The 25,086-nt window shown below is 38.4% G+C and overlaps 1 protein-coding gene across 1 annotated transcript; it reads left to right on the top strand.

The window, feature by feature from the left end:
- The first annotated feature begins 14,504 nt into the window (after positions 1-14,504).
- On the top strand, positions 14,505-19,990 carry LOC133732555 (caffeoylshikimate esterase). The gene is made up of 3 exons (XM_062160135.1): positions 14,505-14,662; positions 15,456-15,557; positions 18,463-19,990. The coding sequence occupies exon 3, from the start codon at positions 18,650-18,652 to the stop codon at positions 19,799-19,801; it is 1,152 nt and encodes a 383-aa protein (XP_062016119.1). The 5' UTR covers positions 14,505-14,662; positions 15,456-15,557; positions 18,463-18,649; the 3' UTR covers positions 19,802-19,990.
- Positions 19,991-25,086: the final 5,096 nt, after the last annotated feature.

The following is a 25,086-nucleotide window of genomic DNA, read 5'->3' as shown; positions in this document are numbered from 1 at the left end:
AGGGAACCGAAGAGGTCAACGTAGAAAGAGAGAGGGAGGCAACGCCTCTGGCCATGTTGGTGGTGCCACCAACACTAAGAGCCATCTAAATGACTCTTTTAAAGCGCCTCAATCAATGGAGTCTTAGCAAAAAGATGAATGTTCTCGATGTGGAGTATCCAATCATTGGGCACACCTTTGTAGAGCTCGTGAAGAAATAGTCACCGCCTACAAAGCATATTGTGAAGCAAAAGAAGCTCACTATGTGGAACAAGAAGATCAAGAAGCTGATCTAGAGTGAAGGGTTGAAGACTACAAATCTGGCTGGGATCAATAGATCGCCAATTCTGTTTAAGTCTTTATTTTTCCAAGAGATGTAATAGGCAATTGCCATATAATTTGTAGTAAATGTCATTGGTTTAGTTTATCTTCACATAGGCTCATCCAAAATGAGTATGATGTCTAGGAAGGTTTTGAGATAAGTGGTACTTAGGCGAGCTTTGCTCCACCGACATCTCGCTACTCACCTGGTCATATTTATTTTGGAGTTACCGAAAGAAGTCAAACTGTTACGTCTCGTATCTCAATTTACCGGTTTACTAGTCATTTGGACGGTAAACGGCAAATACATTCACTTTTTACTTTGTATCGATACTTTTAGTGGCCCTAAATGTTGACTTTTTTTTTTGGATCAAAATTTGAGAAAATATTCTTCTGGAAAGTTGTAGAGGATGTTAAACCGAGTCCGTGCATATGTGGTACATAAAAATCGGAGGTTTTATGCTAAAGTTATGGATGAAATTTGCAAAGTTACTGTTCATGGTAAATTTCTATATAAATGGAAAGTTATTGTGGTAGGTTTCCATTTCCGGAAACCTACCCACTCGGTAACTCTCTCTCTCTGTCTCTCCCCGGTTTCATTTTCTTGGTTTTTCCGGCATATCTTCCGATTCCGGCCACCTGACGGCGTGCCACCGGTCATTCTAGGACCACCTCTTCCTCCCGCACACGCCTATAGTGGTGATTCACTGCGATTTGGCTGGAAAACTGCATATCGAAGCCAAATCTGATCACTGTAGCAGTTGGCTTCAACCGCCGATTTCTCCCGATTCCGGCCACCATCTTCGACGATTCCAGACATTCTGGAAAGCCCATCCTCCACTGGTGAATCCCTCCAAGTTTCATGACTCAATTTGAAGTGTGGAAGGAGAATCGACGATTTGAAGGAGTTACTGTGCAAATTTACAGATTTCCGATCAAGCTCCAATTTTCGGCAATTCAAGGTATTTCTGGGCTTTGTTGTAGTTGAGAAAGATGTTTGAAATGTTAAGATGATGTTGTTGCTGGAATTTGGTGACCCGGTTTGGAGGTGGCAGGCGGCACGTGGGCTCCACGTGCCGCCACTGTGGGTGGCGCGTGGAGGCGTGTAGGGCAGGTTTTTGGCTTCGGTTTTTAGCTAGTTAAATCCTATATTTGATGTAGAGCTTATATATGTGAATTTAGAAGATTAGAGAAGTTTTTAATCAATTATGAATTTTTGAAAATTTAGAATTTCGGTTATCGATTTACGAGAATCCGACCGTCTGATTTCTCTCGAATCTGCCCTAGAACTTGTAAATTAATGAAATGGTGTTAGTGGTAAAGTTTAGGTTGAATCGGAGAAGGAAATGGAGATGTTGACTTAAGAGGATTGATTTTAGAATCGTATTTAATTGCTGAATTGTTATTCACGGAATATAATTGTGTACAGGGCGCTATACCGAGTTACTGCTCGATGAAGAAACCTGTATGAGTGGTCGCCTAAATAGTACTGTGAGTGGAATTTTTTTTTAAATAATGATGCATGCAATTATTTTCCCGAAATGATGATTGATTTATTTATTTATTTATCATTTTATTTATCAAGCATAATATTTTGCTTTGGATTATAATTTTGGAATTGTTTTCCATATGAATTTCGGATATGAAATTGTTATGCTCTGATTTGGATTTATGAATTGTTTCGGTAATATGAATTGATTTTCGGAGATTAATTATGATTTATCTCGATTTTGATTTGGGAAATGGATTTGTGATACTATTTTTGGACGTTGAGCTTTCGATGTTTATCTCCGATAGAAGATTATTATTTGAAATTATGATTTATATGATTTTCGATGAATTATTTTCCAAAGTGATTTACGGAATTTAACATTATATTTTTATTTGTCGATTTTGAGATTCTGAGATATTATCGGAGATGAGATTTTCACTGGAATTATAGTTATTGATTATCTCTTGCCTATTTTGTTATGAATTTGGGAATATTTTGGCGTGCGGGGCCACGTTATTGGAATATACTTATTTTTTCTCGTGAGAAATTGGGGAAACTTTATGGATTTATGGATTTACTGGTTTTCGATTATTTTCTTCACCATATTGGGGTCGTTCTATAGTGTCTCCTCCTCACTTACTTTGTGTTTGTGAGTGGCAGTCGAGGTGATTTATTCTCCTCCTCACATGAGTGGTAGTTGAGGTTATTAGTTCTCCTCCTCACACAATCTATGTGTGAGTGGCAGTCGAGGGTAGAGCCTAAGGGGCTCCTTTACCCGTATGGTGATATTTCTTCCCCATATCCTATTATTACTTGACTAGCGGGGCTAGTCCGATTTCTCTTAACCAGCGGGGCTGGTACGTTTTCATGAGTTTTTGAGTTTAAAGAAATACGTTTTATAAACGTTGCATGCATTGAGGTTTTATAAATTTAAATAAGTGGGAAAGTATTCAAGTTTGCTTCATTTAAATTATCTTGATTTTTTTTTTGTCCACTCACACTAACGTGTTTTTCAATACTTTTCCCCTGGGCCCTTCAGTTTCAAATGCCCAGTTTGCAGGCTAGATTAGTTGAGGTCGGGTGTACATGGAGTTGAGGCATAGTTGTCACTGCTTCCGCATTGTTGGATTTATTGATCCTTTACCCTCTTTACTTTTTTATTCTATTACACCTTTTGTTTTAGAATTGCTCTGATAACCGTGGAATTAATGTTATTAAGTTGAGATTTGTGTAGTGTGAATTGGAAAATGTCGTGATTTGGGGAGCAGGGTGGCTCTAGGAGTATAAGGAAGGATGGTTTAGAAGCGTAAATGTCTTTCTACAGGTTTTGGGTAGTCCATTTTTAGGGGAAGTTCTGCCAAGTTTTTGGTAGAATTTCTTCTAAGGTGGGCCCCGCAGGGCCACTTCGGATTTCAGGGTGAAATCCGGGGCGGGTCCTGTCACAAACGACTACCTTTGTTTTGCATTAGCTAGCATTTGGATTAGATTCTCTTAATGGTTAAGAGACAATGATGTACTCTGTTGGCTTATGAATAAAATTTCGAGTTCTTTTCATCATGACTCCATTTTGATTCTAAGCATATTTCTTTGTGACTACGATGGCTGGGCCATCAGTATTAATTCAAGGACATGGAATAGCCCAAGTTCCCCTTGCCAAATGGCACCTTGATTACTGTCACAGAAACTCTCTACGCTCCTAGGGCAAATCGCACCTATGAATAGTCAACGGATTCCATTCGAAAACGTATGTAGAGAACGGAAATGAGTTCATTTGCAATGCCTTTAATTAACGATTGCGAACAAAGGCGCATCTTAGAGAAGTTTATGTGTCTCTCTAGTGGACTCTATGTCAATGTGTCTCTCTAGTGAACTCTATGTCACTATTCAAGCTATTAAATCCAATAAAGTTATGCGAGAAGATCTCTTGGATTTGGACACATATTGGCTTTGTCACGACATGATAGGTCATCCTGGTCATGATATGATGATCCGTCTACTAAAGACTTCACACAGACATCCATTCTCTTGAGCGAAACGAAGCATGAATCAAAAATTGATTCCTTGACTAAGTGTGACCGCCGCCGCTGCCCTTGGCACTGCCGCCATCCACCACCAGCCTAGGGCTGGCACAATCCTTATCCATGAAGCCATGGATGGTATCCATCATGGTGATGGCACCCTAGGTGATGCTGAAATCACCAACTTTGCTTCAAATAGCGTTTCAGACGCTCAGGCCCAACCTCAATCCTCATTGGTTGCTTCTAAAGCCTCTCGCTCGTTTACAAAGCCTGTTCCTTAGGGAAATTAGGACTGAGACCATCCTATGCAAAGGATATGAAAATACTCATTCTATTCTTACATAAAGTCCGTGGGGATTCTGTGGACTAATTCAACCAACTTGCAGACGTTTAAATATCTCATAATGTTGGTTGACACGCAAACACGCGGGTCACGTGTTATGCCATTGTCCACCTGTAAATGCTGCTTATGCTACACTCCTAGCACATATCATATGACAACGGGCTCACTCCCCGGATCATCATATTCAGTCAATTGGATTTGACATTGCTAGAGAGTTTACATCGAAGTCTTTCAATGGTTATTGCACTGGGACTGATGTTGGACATCATATTCCCATGTAAATACCTAAATGGTCTCGCAGAAACGACTATGATGGTAGTCCGGACATTAGTAATGCGCACCAATCTCCTTATATCCGCTTGGGGTGATGCAATATCGCATGCAGCTATGTTAATTCGTCTACGACCCACAGCCACTCAATCTACCTCTGCGTTACAGCTAGTAACTGGGTACAAGTATCGTACTTACGCATATTTGAGTGTGTCATTTATGTGTCAATTGCGCCGCCCTAGCGCTCTATGATGGGTCCTTACAAACGAATGGGCAACTACGTTGGATTTGAGACTCCAACAATCATCTTCCACATAATGCCCTTGCAAGGCGATCTCCTTACCGCTAGATTTGCGGGTTGTCACTTTGATGAGACAGTCTTCCCGTCGTTAGGGGGAGATAAGAACACGGATGTTCAGCAAGAATTACAGGAATTGTCGTGGCCTGTCCCCACTATGTCTCATCTTGATCCCTGTTAAAGTGACGAGATCACACATCTGCTGCAAATATGCCTGTAAGGAAGGACGTCCCTACGAGAGGACGTAGCGCCACCCTACATGGAGGTAGGCATGGCCCCAACGCCAAAGAGAGTAGCACTCTGGCGTTATAGGCCATGGCCCCAGCTAGGATGCGTGGGAGGCCAGTGGGTTTGAATGATACTTTGGCACAACTCAATCCTTGGATCATTGAAACTCAAAATTCGTCTCATGAGAATCTTCCAGATTATGGTTACCATTGGGGGACGCCTCAACGTCAGAACCTATTCCTGAGAATATAGATCTCTATGAAAATTACACTAGTGTACATGAGACGTGGGATAGAAACTCCATCATAATTGATGATGTAATCGCACATGAGGTTGTTGAGTCCGATGATATCAAACTACGCTCCGTTGATGAATGAATGCCAACGTAGAGAAATTTGGCCTAAATGGAAAGATGCGATCCAGGTTAAGTTGGATTCTCTAACGAAGAGGAAGGTTTTTGAGCTAGTGATGCCAATACCTCCTAACATAAAACTTGTTGACTAATGGGTCTTCGTTAGAAAGCGTGATGAGAAAAAGATATGGCAATCTCGTCTTATGGCGCAAGGCTTCTCACAAAACGCCCTAGAATCGACTACGATGAGATATATTCTCTCGTAATGGATGTCATTGCACTCCACTACCCTGTCAGTTTGGTAGTTTCCGAATAACTGATCATACAGCTTACAAATGTGGTCACTATGTATCTCTATGGGGATCTAGATATGGAATATACATGAAGGTTCATGGTGAACTTCATTTACCCAAGTCAAGTGGCTCTAGACCACGGAGCGCGTTCACAATAAGGTTGAAACGCTCACTAAAGTGACTACTTGATTGGGAAGGGATATGCCCGCGCGTTTCTATAACAATTTTCAAATTCTATCGCGTTTCATGTTGGACATGATCTTCATTGGAAGCCCTTAAAGAGTTAAGGAAAACCGTTGAACACTTGAAATCCGATTTTGAGATGAAGGATTTTGGGAGAACACGATTATGTCTCAGTTTGGAACTTGAGCATCGTGTTGATAGATGCTTAGGCATTTTGACAAGGTCAAGCCTTCAAGCACCCCCATGATCGTCCGTAGTCTTGATCCTAAAAATGATCCTCTTCGTCCGAAGGATGATGACGAAAATGTGCTAGAGGCAAAAGTGCCCTACTTAAGTACAATAGGCTCATTATTGTACTTAGCTCAATGCACAAGACCGGACATCTCATTTGCAGTGAACTTGTTAGCTAAGGTATAGCTCTGCGCCAACGTGACGCCATTGGATTGGTGTAAAAGATATCTTTCGGTACTTGAGATGTACGATTGATATGGGCTTGTTCTATCCCTACAGAGAGACGATGGATTCGGACCCATCACACACCTGGAACGTCGCTAACACTGGCCTGCGTCCTCTATCCCCATCCCAAAACAACATGTGTTTTGGAAGGTTTTGCTGATGTTAGGTATCTCTCTGACCCACACAAAGGTCATTCCCAAACTGGTTAAGTGTTCACCATGGGTAAAGACTGTGATATCTTGGAGGTCTACATAACAGACCCTAGTCACTATATCTTTGAACCATGCAAAGATTGTTGCTCTTCATGATGTAGTTCGTGAATGTATATGGATTGGATCCATAATTATGCATGTTCGAACAATTGTGATTTGAAGTCTACCACAGATGAGCCTATGAGCATTTAGAATAATGCTGCTTTTTTTGAACAAATGAAGCAAGGTTACATCAAAAGTGACAACACTAAGGATAATCAGCAACAACAGACTCTCCTCAAGATCAAAGTGAACTAGGTTCGATCTGAGGACAGTATGGCAGACTTACTCACTAAGTCATTTCCTAAATTCCACTTTCGAGAAACATGTTGGTAGCATCATTTGTGGAAGTTATCCGAACTCCCATGACCGTAGTCATCTGGGGGAGATGCCGACATCAGGGGGAGATGTCTACATGTATGGTCTCGAAACATGAAGGGTGTGTTGTGCTCTTTTTCCCCTTCAACAGAGGTTATTTTTGTCCCACAGGGTTTTTGTTACTCGGCAAGGTTTTTAATGAGGCAACGAGAGGAGCACCACGTTTGGACGACACAAGGGGGAGTGTTCAAGTAAATCCAGAATATGTGTCTAGCCCAAACTCTAGGTTACTTGACCTAGTTGTAATAGAGTTTTGAATTAGAGATATTCTCAGAGATATTCATAGATATCCGATTAATTGTACGATTATCTTTCCTTGTACAACTCTGATTCTATGTTTTGTAATCCTCTATATAAAGAGGCCCCTTATTATCAATGAAAGCACGACTCAATTCTCTCCTAATTTCAGTTTTCCCCCTTAAACAATTCTCAATACAACAATGAAAATAGACAGTAATTTCCATCTCATAGCTGAAAACAAAACAAAACATACATTTTTATGTCATTTGCAAATAGGTCCAATAAGCAACAATTTGAAATATGTCAACAACAATAAAGGCTACTAGCAATACTCAAGAAAGCTATTATCAACACTTCAAAAAAGCAACTGGAAATACTCAGAAGAAATAAAACAAGATTAATTTTCAACTAAAACCTCTTCCTTATCCTTGTTCTTTTCTTTTCGCTTTATGCAATTTTGTGTCTTCTATTGGGCCATACATGAACTCCTTGTCTTGGATACCTTTCTTTTAGTTTGTTTGATCCGATCGACCATTAAAGTTCTTTTTATTGCTGGATCCTTCCCTTTATTCTTCTCTACAACTGGTTGATGTTTACTTTATTAATTTCATCAACAAAAATGAATTGTACCCTTTTATTTCTCGTTGATGGTTTGGTATATATTCTTCTTTTTCTTTGCAATGTCTAACATCTTCTTCTTGAGTAGCAACAATACGCTATGAATCTGTTCTCATTACTGTTTTCTTCATTCGAGTTCACTTTATAATATGTTCTTCTTCCTCGATCGTCTTCAATGGCATCTTCCTTTTGCCCCTTTTTTTATGCATACTAATTTTTTTCCATCTCTTCACCATTATTGTCAATGACCAATAAAACTACTACTATCAGAGTGCCATATTAGATCATCTTTAGCATACTCTCTATTTTCGCTCCTTAATTAATTTGGAGAACATGTTTAGCTTTTTATCTATTTTAGCAGCTGCATCAGACTCCTAAATGGCTCTCAATTATAACTTTTAGCTATCTCACTCCTAAATATAGAGAGTGAGATGAGTCTCTCTATAATTTAAAATATTCATTTTGTGTTATTTTATGTAATTTATAAATACATTTAAAATATTTAATTTTCATTTAAAAATCAATAAAAATTCAAAACTAGCTAAAATATAATAGAGAGAACTGATGCAGACGTATTTTAAAAGTGACTAGTCAAAATAACTTTATAGCTACTTTAGCTAAAATTTAACTAAAATATAGCTAGGATTGTTAAAGATACTCTAAAGCAACTGTCAGATAACCATAAAACTATTGAGTCATAATTATAAAAAGCTCTTGCTAAACACCCAAGTTGATAAGCATTATATGAGCTCCAATGAACACACAAATCACGAGATATACTACTCCCAAATTAAACAAAAATTATTGTCATGGAAAACAAAAGCTAATGCCAAGCAAGAAATCTATTGCAAAAAATGCTTCCCAAACTAAGTTGTACATTTTGCTGAACACAAAATCTACCGTTAAAAATCATGAGGATTCTTCTAATTTCCAAATAAGCATAAAGCAATAACAAACATTCTAAACGCTCTACCAAACCCAAAAGCAACTACCACGCAAAGAATATACCATCAATGACCAACAAGATAATCAAATAGCTATTGAGGCAAAACTATGAAGCTCTTTGTAAACTGGCAAGGTGGTAAGCATTCAGAGAGAGAGAGAGAGAGATTACAAAATGACCTAAAAAAGGGAGAAAATTAGATATAAATTCAATTTTCTAAAGAGGTATTGGAAAAAAATCCATACATATCTCTTATCAATCTACACTCAATCCATATAAGCAAACCTTCCTTGTAGAGTGTTGATGTATAATTAATATTTTTTCATGTTGTCCTATATGCCTGATCAAGGGTAGTGAAAAGTAATATGAAATTTTAGCATCTACTCATTGAACAAGTAACCAATAAATGACATAGGTATGTGGTATTTAAAACTATATACCTTTTGATAAGGTATTGAAAAAAACTCATAGCATAAAACAACTTACCTCATAGCCAGGATATTAAATAACATACCTCTAGAACAGGTAACTAATAAATGACATAGGTATGAGGGATCTAAAACTTTATACCTTTTGACAAGGTACTGAAAAAAAACTCATGGCATAAAACAACCTATCTCATAGGCATGAACGTCGCTAAATGTCATACATTTAGAATAGGTAACCAATGAAACTCATAGCATAAAAAAATAAAAAATATAAGCAGTAGACATTAAAGTTTTCAAACTTGAAAGTCATACCAACTACATATATATATATTTTTTAATCGTCACCTGAAAGTCAAGTGTTTTGCCAAACTCCTCAAGTTAGCATGGGTATAATAGACACGGTATAAACGTATAGTCGAACAAACCTCTATGGTAGGTATATGCAACTAACAAACCATTATACGAACTAAATTCTTAATAACATTTCATCGATTACATTAAGTGCACTACAAAAACAAAAAAGTAAAAAACATAAAATAGGTAACCAATGAAACCCATAGCATAAAAAATAAAAAACCAGTAGGTATTAAAGTTTTAGAACTTGAAAGTCATACCTACTACATTTACTATATACTAAATGTCCTATACTGTTAATAAGTACTGTTCATTTACTATATACTAAATCTCCTATACTGTTCATAAGCACTATTCATTTCACTGTTCATACCAGCAGTGGAATGACGGTTTTGCCCTTGAGGTTTACCTCAATTATCTATATATCTCCTCTATTAATAAAGGTCTGTTTACTGTAGCTTTTGATACTTTTTTTTTATATTTTTTTTAAAGTTCCCAGATTGCCATGCTAGAACAATTACAAAATCATCGCATGAGGGTTAAAGCTGTAAAATACCAAAAAAATGTAAACTTCCTAAATTGCCCATGATAGAAAAATGAAAAACCATCAAGGAGGGTTAATACTGTAAAATAACAATGACAAATACCAACAAAACTTTGAACTTCTTAAATTGCCAATGATAGAGATATCAAAAATAAGAGAAATTTTAAATACACACCCCAAACTACTTAATACACATCCCTATTATTTAGATTTCAAATATGATTTTATAGATAAATTTAAATGACCAAAATAGACATCTATGTATTAGAAGAAAAATAATAATAATCATATCTTCCTTCTATACATGGCATCCTCATTTAAAACAAGAATAAAGTTAGAAACCATCTAATTTAAATTTTTCTTAAATAAATTGTAATTAAATGGGGTGAGAAACTATATAATTTAGAATTTCGAAATCAATGGCATTAAATGTTTTTAAAACATATCACTTTACTCCCACTTTTCAGTTCAATTTTTTTTTTAAAAAAAAATTATGATTAGTCAGTTTATTATCTTTTTTTTTTTTTTTGAATCAAAGTAATCATCTTCATTCATCTCAAGCCAGAATGGCACGGATACATACCTTCCCTTGCCAACTCAAGGGCAAGTTTAGGACGTGGTATGCTAGCACCACTCATTAGACAACCAGTGCTCACTTATTTAAAGCGAGCCTAAATACTATGTAAATAGCATAGTAATTAGGCAAAGTACAGAAAATAAAGAAACTGAAATTTTCTCCTTTCCCATAAACAGTTGGGCTCAGAGGTTTGGAAGACTCTAGTACCGCATGCATCGGACATAAACAGTGTTGTTTGATCAAACCACCAGGATCCCAAATACGAAACCCAAGAGAATTAGGATCCCCTATTCTGGTCCACAAAAGGACCCTAATCCAAGGAATAGTTTCAAAAATTTGGGACACCCAAAATTCCCAAACTGAATTGGGTTTCAGAGTTGATTTGGGCCATCCATCTGATCTGGGCCACCAAAGTGATATGGGTCGCCCGATTGATTTGGGCACCCAAGCTAGATTAGGCCAGCAATTGGTGGGTCTCCCAATTGATCTGGGCACCCCTTGTTCTGCACCAAACCCCTTCATGGCTCCTGCCACCGCCGTCCCTTGTACACTGTCATCAACTACACCTGCCACAGCCTGCGCACCGACACAAACGCCCATCAGGACTCTCACCTTCCTCCACTGAGTATGGTAAGTACATCCTGGCCTGGAGCGAAGTTGCCTGGTAGCCATACAGCGTGCCTCCACCCTTGCAGACCGGACCACCACCGCACCTGCAGATCGGATCGCTGCCACCTCTTCCGGGTTGACCCCAAATCCAAACATCGCATGCATTGCAATCCATGGATGTCGATCGCTATAGGTTTTAAGCCTTGCTCTTCGTGGTCGGATCCGACCAAAAACAGTAGATGTTGCTGCTAACGCATCCCGCGCCATCTCCACCAAGGCCGCCTCCCTAATTCCAGTCCGCCCTCTCCGCCAATACTGAGAAGCCAGAAGTTCATTTTTGATCACTTGAGTCCGACAGAGGGGTTGACTTAATTGGGAATTCATCGAAGCAAATCCGAATTGGAGGGCGGTTGATAGGCCATAGAGTGTGGAGAGAAAACCTCCACTTAGAGGACGGGCCGACATCGGCCGCCATGGGAGAGAAACCAAGCCGAGGCGGCTAGGGTTTTTCATATTTAGAAGAGAGGCCGGTAGAATATTAATGATTACTGATACCAGGGAAACTACGTCAGTTTATTATCTATTATAATACATCACAAGTATAAAACTTTGTATTAGACATCACAAGTCTTATTGGGGGAGGTTGGGTTGGAGGCTGTGAAAATTAGTTAGCTTCAGTGTTTGTATTAGTACTGGGTGAAGAAGAAGAAGAAGAAGAAGAAGGGGGAGAGAGAGTCTTAGAGAGACGAGACGTGGAGGAAGAGAAGAATAAGGGACAGAAAAAAGAAAAGAAAAAAGATAAGCTAAAAATTGTAAGCCATTCGATTCATTATAGCCACGTGTCAAAATCTAATGAAAAGCTTAGGTAAGTTAGGAGGGTAAGGTGCTTAGGAGAGAAAACACTAGAAAAAACACTTTGCACGCACAACGTGCATACAAGAAGGCTATATGTCAAAAGTACTTCAAGAAAAGCCGGATAACCCCAAGATTCACAAAAAGCTGGGACAATCATTGCATTCCCTATTTTCTGTAACCAGTCTGAATGTATGTATTGCCGATGAGACAATAATAATTTATAACCAATGTAAAAAAATATATTTGCAAGTTTGTATTACTTTATAATTTTTCATCAAAAATAATCTCGCTACAATGCGTTCTACAACTAGATGTAACTATATTAATTAACTATAAATCCCGCAGCATCGCGTGGGGCTGCTTTCTAGTACTTTCTATTAATCGTCATAATTTACCCAACTCCTCAAGTTAGCATAGGTATAATAGGTATGGTATAGACGTATAGTCGAACAAACCTTTATGGTAGGTATGCAACTAATAAAAGCTATTGTTCAAACTAAATTCTTAGTAACATTTCATAGAATACATTGAGTACACCACACAAAAAAAGTAAACAACATAAACATAAACACTATTCTCCACAATCTTAACCACATAAACTATTACCATCAATAATAAGACTAAATAACTTAACTATGCGATAGAAGGTTTGTGAACCCAAAATGCAAAAGTCTGTCTTCATATTTAGTTCATTTAAAGGAACAATCAACCCATTTGAATTTAAAAAAATAGACCAAATTGCAGATTCTAGCAATATTGATAACAATATTAAAGTTAGGATTACAAAACCTACAATTAAAATAATAATGCAAAGAGATTTAATCATAAAATACATAACATTATTTTTTTTGGCAACATGTAGATTAACGTATGTTAATAAATTTTCCTTCAGTGGCAAATTCTGTAATTTTAAGGGGAAAAAGGTTGTATTATTTATCTTACATGAAATTTTTTGAGTGTAAATTGAAAAGAAATAATGGATAGGTTTTACCTAATTTACCTAACATTGCTTTTAAAAATCGGGCTTATAATGAATTGCCCCAAAGAATGGCATTATGGTGTAAAGTGATGCATGTCTATATAGTATATCAGAGTTCAAGGAGGCCTCCGAATTTCTTGGAGTGACCTCGGTTTACGAAACCTAAGTTTCGTGTTGCTGGCAGTGGTGAAGCTTGGCTCCCCAGACCAGGCAAGGTTCCGGCGCGCTCTCGGGCGCGACGATGGTGTGGTGACGGTGCGGAGATTGGTCTGGATCGTGTCTGGTTCGGCGGTGGCAGATTGGTTCCGATTTTGTTCCAATCGAGGTTCTCTAGGTTGGTGTGGATCGGGATCTGAGCATTCAATCGTGGCGGTTTCCGGTGTAGGGCTCGGCGGTTTCTGGGCATAGCACAGCGGCAGATCCTGAGCGTGTGTTGCTTGGACGGGTCGGGTCCGGCAAGAACAGCTTCCAGTGGGTCTGATTGCCGGCTTGGAGCAGAGAGGCAACGGACCCAGGACGGGGATGTAGTGTTGGAGAGGTCGGCCGTCAGAAAACTTGGCGACGGCAGTGACGGGGCAGAAGCTGAGACGGGCTGCTGCTCACCTTACTCAGATTTGGGCCTAGGCTTAAATTTGAGTTGTTGGGCTCTATGTTATGGGCCAGTAGGGAGGGTGCCTTGCCACCCTTATTTGTCACTTAGTGATGAATGTCCTAGCCTGAGATGTGGACCTTCTTGGGCTTTCAGGGCGAATTATGGTCCAGGACCAATCGTTTAGGATCAAGACTGCTATGGGAGTTGGTAATTATCTGAGATAAGATTGGTGTTCATTTTCAAGCGGCTTATGGATAAGGAATTGCTTCTATTTGTTTGCTAGGAAGTGGCTTTCTGTTGGTACCGCAATTGCGCGCCTGGCTAATGGGGATGCTAGTCAATAATGTTGCCCTAGAAGACACAGAGTTGTTCTTTGTTTATGGGTTCACTTATAAAGCGGACTCAAAATTGACTTGTAATGAGTTTACATTGCTTAGGTAGGAGCGTGGTTGTTACCCCGCCATTTTTCTGTCTTGAAGTGTATGTTAGACTCTGGCTTTTTGGCTGGTCATCTAATGATATGAACCTTTACTTCAAAAAAAAAAAAAAAACACGGCATTATGTGTTCATATTTTAAGTTCTCATTTGGTTTTAGTCTGTATCCTCTAATTTTATTATGTTTCCCAATATACAATGGTGTTCACCTTATCAATAATTAAATAAGAAAATAATGTAAAACTAACTTTAAATTTACATCTTAGAATGATTGAACATTTCTCAAAAAAAAAAAAAAAATTGATTGAACATAATTTGTTCAGTCAATTACTAACTGTTTGTGTGGTTTTGTTAATACCATTGAGATTTTTGTTAAAACAGAAAGAGCCTGTCTTTCTCGCGATGACATGTCAATGCTGACTTTTCTCTCTTATTTTAATGCTCTTTATTGATAATAAAATGCCAGAGTTGAATAAATAGCGTACCAATTGTATGGTTGCATTTGCGCTCAAACTTTGCGCTCAAACAAAAACAAAAGCATAAAACAAGAAAAACAGAAAGCTTTCGTCTCCGACCCAACAACTTCAGAGCCTTCAACTCCAGAGGCCGATCAGTTGTGTTGCACTGTAAGTCATCTCTTTTTGTTTCCATCATGGATTTGCTCATCTTCTCTACTACTCTCAACTTGTGGGATTCCCGAAAAAAGGTCAAATCATAGCTTGGCCTGATTCAATTGTTTGTATTGGATTGGATTGTATAGGTTGAGACAGAGCCGAATTGAAATCTTTTGCTTTGAACATGAATAATAAGATAGACGGAATGATTAGATTTTAGAGTTTGTGGGAGGTTGTTATGGTGTGTGGTTTAACTGTGAATTTGGTTTGTTTGGTGGCTAAGAAATTAAGGAACATGGAAAACGTTGTAAATTCCTTCTCTTTATTCTAGTAGATGATGTCTGTCAGTAGAAGGTGCTTTATATTTCAATGAGGTTCCATTGAGATAAGTTTTGACAATAAGATAAAGCACAAGGAAGAAAGTATTCTCTAGAAGCAAAATTCCTAAAGATGACAAACAGAAATTATATTCAATCTACAGGACCTAGAAAAGTTTTCATTACAGTTCAATTTATGTCGAGAGATTGGGATATAAAATTATATTCTCAAGTTTGATCCTTTTGTTTTGTATTTTATTCTTTTCCAAGGTTAGAAGCCTAAACAGCATAAGGTTTGGGATATAAAATATGTGCTAAATCAGTCTCCTCACAAAATGAAGATTCTTGTGAAGAGATATGTTGAATGTCAAGCCTGGTTTCTGATGCTTATTCTTCTTGGTTTTTATTGTGAATGGGTTTTGTATGCATATGAATGATGCCAGGAGCCGTACTACTTGTAGCTTTTGATTCTCATTGTCTCTTCACAGATTTAATTGAAGCAACAACTTGTGCCTGACCTTGAGCAAGTTTAGGTCTCTCTCAACAGCCGAATCAGATCTCAAAGATGGAGGAGGCTATTGATAGAGAAGGTAATAAATCTCTTTCTTATTCTACTTATTCTTTTATCTTCAGAACATTTTTGTTACCTCAGGAATTTATGTGTCTTTTGTGTAAATTCTTTCTTGAGTTCAGGAGGAATGCATATTTAATAGTTTTGTTTTGTTTTCTTGTGTTCCTTTTATATATGCACTATTATCTAAGCTATATACTATTACCATGCTAGGTTTATACTTCAAATGAAAGTTATATGTCTTATTCGCAGTTAGTTGTCACTGTAAAATTTGCAATTTGGCACTATCTTAGTGAACTGCAAGCATGTAATTTTTTTTTTTCCTGAATTGGCCCCACCCTCGAGCAAAATAGAAACCTACAATGTATTTGACCTTTGCTATCATGTAACCACTGAGCCATGTGTGGTTCTTTCCCAAATCTATTACTTTGTCGGTAGACAAAGCAGGACAACTTAGTTTCTGTAGTATCAAGTATCAACTTAGTTTCTCAGCTTATAACATCTTTGAGAATAGGATTATGATTGCAGTGACAAGTGAAACATATATCTGGTTGACTCCGAAGAAGATGAGAGTCTATTAAAGTAGGGGAATTCAGGCCTTTCCCCTTGATGATAAGTTTATAAGGCCTTTCTTGGGAAGTTCATGTGGAGAATTTAAGACCTTGCTTAAAAGATCTTGGAAAAAAATTATTAATTGAAAGAAATTATAACACATGGTTTGGGAAGTTGTTGTGGACATATCCTTTGGAAGCAGATTCCTTGTGGATAGAGTGATAAGGAGTAAGTGGAGTTGATGTTAATGGTTGGGATGCTAGACCCTGATGAGGGTTTCAAGTTGAAGTAGGTGGAAAGAAATTTAACATAAAATCTCTGTTTTGGAGCTCTTCAAGTTGGTGGGGGTGATGGGTACAATGTGAGATTTTGGGAGGACAAGTGTCGGTGACAGAACCTCTGAATACGTGTTTCGCAGTTATACTCCAGCAAGTACATTGACAAGATTTCAAGGTTTATAGATTGTACAGTGTTTTCTTATAGCTAGAACTTCAGATTTAGAAGGACTCTTAATGATTTGGAGATGGAGAGTTTCCATCTCTGTCATTAAAGCTAGAAGGTGAACCCTGGTTCCTTCTAGGGGGATGATAGGGGATATGAGTTCTCATTTATTCTGTTAAATGTTAATCAGATTTGGAATGCAAAGGTTCCTTCTAAGGTTTAGATGCTCACTTGTTCAATATTCAGAAATGAAGACCATGCCTTTACCGTTGTCCTCACAAGGCAAGGGGATAGAGTGTTACAGATCTGGTCTAGGTTTTTCAAGTGTGCCGATGTTAGTTGGGTCATTCAAAGAGTGTTATGTTGTTAAGCATAAGTTTAAGGGTTTATAAAGATGAAAGAAAGCCAAAACCCTTTCTGGTTGAAGAAATGTTGGCAGTAAGTCATTGTAGAATTCTGGTGAAATTTTAAGATGAAGATATTTGGGGATGGGGGTGGAACAGCTCTGGATCAATTTAGTTTTTGGTCAGCTTTGTGGGCATCAGTCATTGTAGAATTCAAAAATTATTGCTTATCAACTTTATTGTTAGATTGGAAAGCTGCAGTAAGTTGATAAAGAATTGTTACCTTGAAAGTCTTTTTTTTATTAATAATAGTAATGTTCTTGTGCTGTGAAAGTGTACTTCCTCTCCTCTAGTTCATTGTAGTGTTGTTTTTAGTGATAAAACTTCAATTTCTTTTCAAAAAAAAAAAAAAAGAATAAAAGAAAAAAAGAAAAAAGAAGAAGAAGAAAACAAGACTGAAAGTTGTGTGATGAAGATATTTGGGGATGGGGGTGGAACAGCTCTGGATCAATTTAGTTTTTGGTCAGCTTTGTGAGCATCAGTCATTGTAGAATTCAAAAATTATTGCTTATCAACTTTATTGTTAGATTGGAAAGCTGCAGTAAGTTGATAAAGAATTGTTACCTTGAAAGTCTTTTTTTATAAATAATAGTAATGTTCTTGTGCTGTGAAAGTGTACTTCCTCTCCTCTAGTTCATTGTAGTGTTGTTTTTAGTGATAAAACTTCAATTTCTTGTCAAAAAAAAAAAAAAAGAATAAAAGAAAAAAGAAGAAGAGGAAAACAAGACTGAAAGTTGCGTTCCTATAATGATTTCAACATTTCTCTTATTGAGTTGGTTGGTTGATGTTGTTAAGTGTGAACTATAGCTTCGTCTGAAAAGATGATGTGTAGAAGCGCATACATCATTTGGACATAAAGCTTTTCTAGTCCATGGATTGTCTAACACCATATTGCAGATGTAGTTGCAGCAGGTTTTGGGTTGAAACTCCCCATCCCCATTCTCCATTTATTTGTTGATTTGTAAGGTACATGGTAGTGTTGTATATGTTTACATTTGTCTGCCATATGCAGGATGAGGCTGCATGTGAGGGAAATTATTGATTTGATATACATTGTTTGTGTATTCCGTAATAACTTAAGGTTTTGGTGTTCAATGATCTTACAAGACGTAAGGGTAACTGTGAAATATTTTTTGCTATGAAGCGGGATTTTCAACTGTAGAAAATTAATTTATGTGGAAGGCAGTAGGGATCGAATTCTTAGAGTCGTATCTACTTTGGTTTGAGTCAACCTGTAGGAGTACCTATGCAGTGTCCGAGTGTGTAATCACATTTGTTCCATAAACAAAGTCCCCGAAGTGTATTGCAATGTTCCTATGGTTAATTTGGACACTGTTAATGTTAAGAGAATTGTAGTCGAGAATGATGCAAACATGTAGATGCTTATACAAGAACACCATTTGAAGGATCCAGAGGAAAAAAAAGAGAGGCAATATTTACTGGAAAGGCTAAATATCTTGCACTGTTTTTTTTCTTCTCTATTTCTTTGGTTGTTCACATATATACATGTATTCTCTTTTTCTGCAGCTTTCAAGTCATGAGCTGCTTAGCCAAAAGAGGTTGCAGGAATGGAAACCCAGAAGCAGTTTCAAATCAACCTCGGTAATCTCATGCCCTTTGACCCTCATCATCAATTCCCCTCCACTACATCCTCCAGGAAAGACTTGCTGCCTAATACTTGTTTCTGATTACATTTGACATTCTGTTAATTGTCATGATTAAACACCAACTGAATTTCAAAATCCTCCAAAGAATAAAGAGTTCTGGGAAGTTCAGGCCCGAGTGTTGTTCCCCAACAAAGAGAAAGAAGAGCATAGAAGTAATGGCACCCCAAGTGAGGTTGCAAGGTGTTGATGATAAATTGCAGAAGCTTCTGGATACTAACATGGATGAAGCTCCAGCCAGAAGGAGAGTTCGTGAAGCTTTTAAGGACATTCAGCTTAATATTGATCATATATTATTCAAGACACCAACTGATGGACTGAAAATAAAAGAGTCATACGAAGTGAACTCCAGGGGATTGGAGATCTTCTCCAAGAGTTGGCTTCCAGAGACATCTCAGCCCAAAGCAATACTGTGTTACTGTCATGGTTACGGAGATACTTGCACATTTTTCTTTGAAGGAATTGCAAGGAAGTTGGCTTCATATGGATATGGAGTTTTTGCAATGGACTACCCTGGTTTTGGTCTTTCGGAAGGTCTTCATTGCTATATTCCTAGCTTTGAAAGGCTCGTAGATGATGTCATTGAGCATTTCTCTAAAGTCAAAGAGCAACCTGAGTTCAATGCTCTCCCAAGCTTTCTCTTCGGGCAGTCCATGGGCGGAGCTGTAGCTCTTAAGATTCACCTAAAACAACCTAGTGGATGGAATGGTGCTATCCTAGTTGCACCTATGTGCAGAATTGCAGATGACATTTCCCCGCCGTGGCTACTAGCACAAGTCCTAATTGGTGTTGCTAAATTCCTTCCAAAGCAGAAGTTGGTTCCACAAAAGAATCTGGCTGAGGCAGCCTTTAAAGACTTGAAGAAACGGGAAATGACGGCCTATAATGTTGTTGCTTACAAGGATAAGCCACGCCTGCAGACTGCTGTAGAAATGCTCCGGACAACTCAAGAGATAGAAAGTCGATTAGAAGAAGTCTCTCTTCCATTATTAATCCTTCATGGAGAAGCTGATATTGTGACCGATCCATCTGTGAGTAAGGCGCTTTATGAGAAAGCAAGCAGTTCCGACAAGAAGCTAATCCTTTACGAGGATGCATATCATTCCCTTCTGGAAGGTGAGCCGGATGAAATGATAGTTCAGGTTTTCAATGACATCATATCATGGCTCAACGAACACATCACAAAATTTACAGCCAGATAATCTTACTATTCACGCAATTAATTTTCTTTTTCATTATTACATTATTTTTTTCTAATGAAAGAAATAGAGCATTGATTGTATCTATCTTGTCTTGAACAAATTTTGCACTGAATAGCTGGATTATTGTGTTACTTCAGAGTTCAGACCCCCAATTGGCAATCTAATAAGATATATGTTGCTTTTGATTTATATTCGATTGAGCAAATAGATTATGTATCAGATTCCTATAAAATAAAAATAAAAAATATAAAACTGACAACAAAGGTTACACAAAGATTCTGGATCTTTTTTGTCCCGCATATGCTTCTGTTTTTCTATTTTCTTTTTTCTGCAATCTCATCTGTTGAAAAGCCTCATTTGAAGTGCTTGCTTTTTATTTGACCAAAAGAATGTACTTGATTTTGAGTAACCTAGATATGTGCTTGAAGTGTCAAATGTGCATGATCTTTATTGTGATAACAAAGCAGCTGATGATATTGCTCATAATCTAGTTTAGCGTATGCTTATCAAAAAAAAAATCTAGTTTAGCGTATGGAGGTAGACAAACATTTCGGTAGGAAAAGTACTTGATGTGAAGATACTGCAATGCTACACTTGCCAAAGCCATTTTTAATTAGATTTTCCATACTCGCTAGGTAAGTTGAACATTTGAGATTTGTATGCTCTAACTTGATGGAAAAATTAAGTAATTTGAATTCTTCAAACAATAGTATTCCTCTTTAGGATTAAATTCTGCATACTACGTATACTTTGTACTTTCAAGGGTTTATCAGTTCAGTTCATGCACCTCTAATTTAATCAGAAAAGTCCTGACACTCTCTAATTTCATCAAATCGATCAATTCCGTCAATTTTCTCTGTTAAAGTACTGACGTGGAGCCTCTTCACAAGGGAAATTTCCAAAATACCCATACAAGTATAAACACAAACTCTCCTTCTTCTCATTCCTTCCCTCGTTCAATTCTCAACTAGCTGCCCAAGATCGATCCGATTCATTCAGTCCATGCACATAATAATGGATCCGAACCCATCCAGCTTCCCCATCCTCTCTTATGTCATGGACCGCCTTTCCACCGTAGGATCCAAGTTCGCCATCGACGACGTCTCCGACCTCGAGTCCATTCATATCGACGATGGCCAGGGAAAATTCCCAACATCAGAATCAAGTTTTTTCTTTCTTTCTATTTTCTAGCTTTTGGGTTTCTGTTCAGTGAGAACTCGAGGAGAGAGAAACTAGATCTGGGTTTCTCTCTCTCCTCCGCCAGTGGGTATCCAGGCATAACCCCGCATCACCTCCACCACCATCGTGCTCAGCGGCCTCCGACGATCCACGTGTAGCCTCTTCGTCGTCGGGCGGTGGTCGAAAGTAACCCACGCGTCGTGCCGTAAGCACCCATAAATCTTCTCTGGGCACCCACGACCCCTGCTTTCTTCTCCGATACATGACCCATCTCAGCAACTTTCTACTATTCAATTAGGATCCTGGTCATAAATGAAGTCCTTTGGGTTGGTTAGTGGGCCAGCATCGCCTATCAGTAACTATATATATCTGAATTGCGTTCCCTACCGATCAATCAATTCGAACCAGAAGCAATGGCGAATGACAAGTCGGTCATGGCATTCATCAGAGCCGCTCACCCATCTTTCCGCAACGAAAATGACAAGGTTTTGAGTATTTGGGGGTTTTGTAGAGGAAGTGGGTATTGAGAAATGGAACGAGCTGGAGAACGAGTACGCGTTCGTGCATTTGAACCCAGAAAAGGGTTCGAAGAAGGTTCTGGTGAAGTGTCTTGTGATTGATGGAACATTGAGCGTAGATGCTCTGGCTGAGGGGGCTTCTCAGAACGTTCACTGTGAATTCAAGTAGGTTTTTGCTCTGATTCTGTGTTTGTTTGAGGGCAGTAATTACTCATCACAGTTTAACTGTTTAAGAACTTGGATATCACTCTCTGTTAGTGAGAGTGATATGGAAGTTGGTGGCTTGGGTGAGACCCTGATCATGATAAACCCTCGTTTTCACTCTCATAGTCTATGGGTATTTTGGGATTTTTCCCTGTGAGAAGGGTCCCACAAAACTACTCAGCTGGCCACGTCAGCACCTTAACAGAGAAAATTGACGGAATAGTGACGAAATGGATTGATTTGATGAAATTGGAGAGTGCGAGGACTTTTCTGATTAAATTAGAAGTGTAGGGACTGATCTAATGAACCCTTAAAAGTACAGGGTAGTAAGCAGAATTTAATCCTCCTCTTTATTACTCTACAAACATTCAAAACTTTCATATGGTGTGGATTTTCAAAGTTTTCCTTTCGTAATTATCATAGACCATCGCAAGCCCAGTCAACCTAATAATCCGCCTAAGCCGATCCCTTCACAACAAAAAATTGTTAATCCTCTTATTCTTTTACCTGCTACTTCACTAGGTCACCATTTCTTTTGTCCGGATCTAGAAAAAGGTTGTATGAAATAATAAAAGGATTTTGACCATTTACCCTAATTCTAGGGACTTTTTTTCCCCCTTACACCACCAACTTATTTTTTTTCTCACTTACCATAAAGACTCTAATAAGGTCTTCCCTAACACCCAATTAAGTTTTTTTTTTGTTTATTTGTTAGACTACTTTCCCCTCACTTCTTTGTTACATAGAGAGAGAGAAACCATAGGAGACTTCATCGAAGGTCGTTGGAGACTACTTTGTTAGACTACTTTCCCCTCACTTCTTTGCCGGATTCAGATCACCGATCGTCAGACTTCTTTAAAAACCTAACTGGAGGTCGTTGGAAATCTCATAGGTCACCGGAGAGGTTTACTGCCTTACCAATAAACCTTTATTGCCCCCAATAGATCTTTATTGGGGGGGGGGGGCAATAAAAGTTTATGAAACCTCGCCAAAGGTCCCCAAAGAGGGTTGGAGATCTCATAGGGGGCCGGAGAGGTTTATTGCTGTGATGACTTGGATTTTCGTTATTTAATTCTTGCAATTAATAATGGAGCAGTTGTATGAATTATTGTTTGTATGCGTTATTCGTATGTTGTTTGTGAAATGGAATTATTTTCGGATGAATAATTATTTGGAAACACATCGTTTTAGGGAGCCCAAAGGTTGACTTTTTATACATTGTGTTTCTCCAAAAAAACAAAAACTACCTTCACGAAAGTCGTAGAGCGTGTCGATATGAGTTCGTGGACATGTGGCACGCGTAAATTGGAGTTTGTACCAGAAAGTTATGGTCAGCGGAAGTTTCTTCTAATTTTGGAAATTACTATAAATAGAATTTTTGAAATTGGAAATTCATAATTTGACATTTTCGGAAACTTGCCAAAAATAGAAACCCAAAATGCTTTGTTCTCTCTCCTCGAAACCCCAGGATCCGACAGTTCTCCGTCTGACCCAACTCGAATTTTCCAGCTGATTCCGGTGTTCTCCGGCCATGGCACCGACCCAGATCGACTCCTCTCCTCCGTCCGGTCCTCCATACAGTGGCCTCTAGTGCCGAGTTGCACCGAGCACGGCAGTTCAAAGCGGTGAAGCTAGGCGGCGACGGACCTAGCGAGTTCTTCCGATTCCCGCGACGGCTGGACTTGAAACCGGTCGTGTTTTGCTCTTGGAAGCGTCCTCTTTTGATCCTTGGAGGTTTGGTTGATCGATTTTCAGTGTGGAGCTGCAACTATCGGTGAACAGTGATTTTTGGCTTGCGGCGGTGATCTGGGCCGATTTGGCTTGAACTCCAGGTATTAAAGTTGCTCCACTTGGTATTCTCTACATTCTGGATGATAGGAGCATAATTATGCGACGTTTATAACATTAATCTCTATACTTTGTTAGTTTAGTGTATTTTCTAGTTATTTACTTTGTTTATTTTTTTTTCTTTGTTTATTTGTTTTATAGGTATCTTGGAGGAAAGAAGAAGAAAAGAAGCAAAAGAGGGATTGAAAGGCCACATCATCAAATCTGCCTGTGCAGATCAGTCCACTTCGACAGATCACTGAGACCAGCTCACAACGATCCAGAGGATGATCTTTATATTGATGGAAAGCCTCGGATGTCTAGTGTCCAGATATTTTTACGGCTCGTCAATATCATTTTTTTTAGAAGAAGTTATGGCCGATTTAGTACAAGAATGTCAGGCTGCGAGTGAATCTGGGATTGGACGGGAATTTATATGTTTCGAGGCCCAAATCACACCGAGAAGCCCGAGGACAAGTTTGTGCTTCATATTCCAACTTAATATGGACAAATGGCATGATGTGAATGGTTGGAATAAGTCATCAAGTTCAAGAGCCAATAGGAAAAGTCCACCTAAGCACGTGAACCCTAATTCTTTTAGGTTTTGGATTTCCTACACAACAAGAAAGATGAAGGCAATCTCTAAGCATATAAAAGGGGATCCATAGGCAGCAGCTCTTTCTCTCTCTCTTCCTCCCCTTCTTTAGTTGGTTTTGTTTCTTCTATGTTTAACTAGTTTTTTATTAGTTAGGGGGCTGCTTGAAGCCCCTAGACATGAACTACAAGATGATTTGACTTTTGATTTTATTTTCTTTTAATTCAAGATGAGACTTTAGTTTACTACTTTTCCATTGATGAATGCTTGCTTGTATGCTTTGAGTGCATGCTTAGTATGCATGTTAGGATTCTACCGCTTTGATTGTTTGATGCCTGTGTCAATAGTTGGACTCCTCAAACCTTCTAGAGAAGCAATTGTTAGTTTTCACTATCAAGTAAACTAAGTGCTAGGTTTAGCAAGGCGCTAAGTTTATTGCAATGCCTAGTGATGTCTCAAACTCTTTGAGACCTTAATGATCTCTGCATGTTTAATCTAATAAGTGTACCTTTAGGTTGCATTGCTTGGGAATAGTCTAAGTGTAGAGCACTTCCTGCCTAGCGTATGAAGTAAGAAAGGGTAATAGGTTGTGTTCAAGCGTACCGAGCCAACCTGAGCATCTTCATCTAGATTAATTGAATTAAGATTGAACAAATTATCTTGTGTATGATTGTCGGGGGTGGATGCACCTTCCCTAGCTAGCTTTATTCTCATTGATTTCAAAACCCATCTCCAAATCTGTTTTTGTTACTTTCTGTCCTCTATATTTTCGTAATTATTTTATATAGTAAAAGATATCCAAAAATTACCAAGTTTTTTGTGCTGGAAGCACTGTGTGTCTAGTATGTCACTGTAAATTTTCGTATTTTTCTGACTAGTTTAGATAAGGTTTTTAATTAGATTTCTGACTGTTGTTCGCTAGGAACAGTGGTCACGTCTGTGACATTATTTTGAGTAGTTAG

The sequence above is a fragment of the Rosa rugosa genome, chromosome 2, assembly GCF_958449725.1.
Source record: "Rosa rugosa chromosome 2, drRosRugo1.1, whole genome shotgun sequence".
In the NCBI taxonomy this organism is placed as follows: Eukaryota; Viridiplantae; Streptophyta; class Magnoliopsida; order Rosales; family Rosaceae; genus Rosa; species Rosa rugosa.
This window is presented reverse-complemented; position numbering and strand designations above follow the sequence as displayed.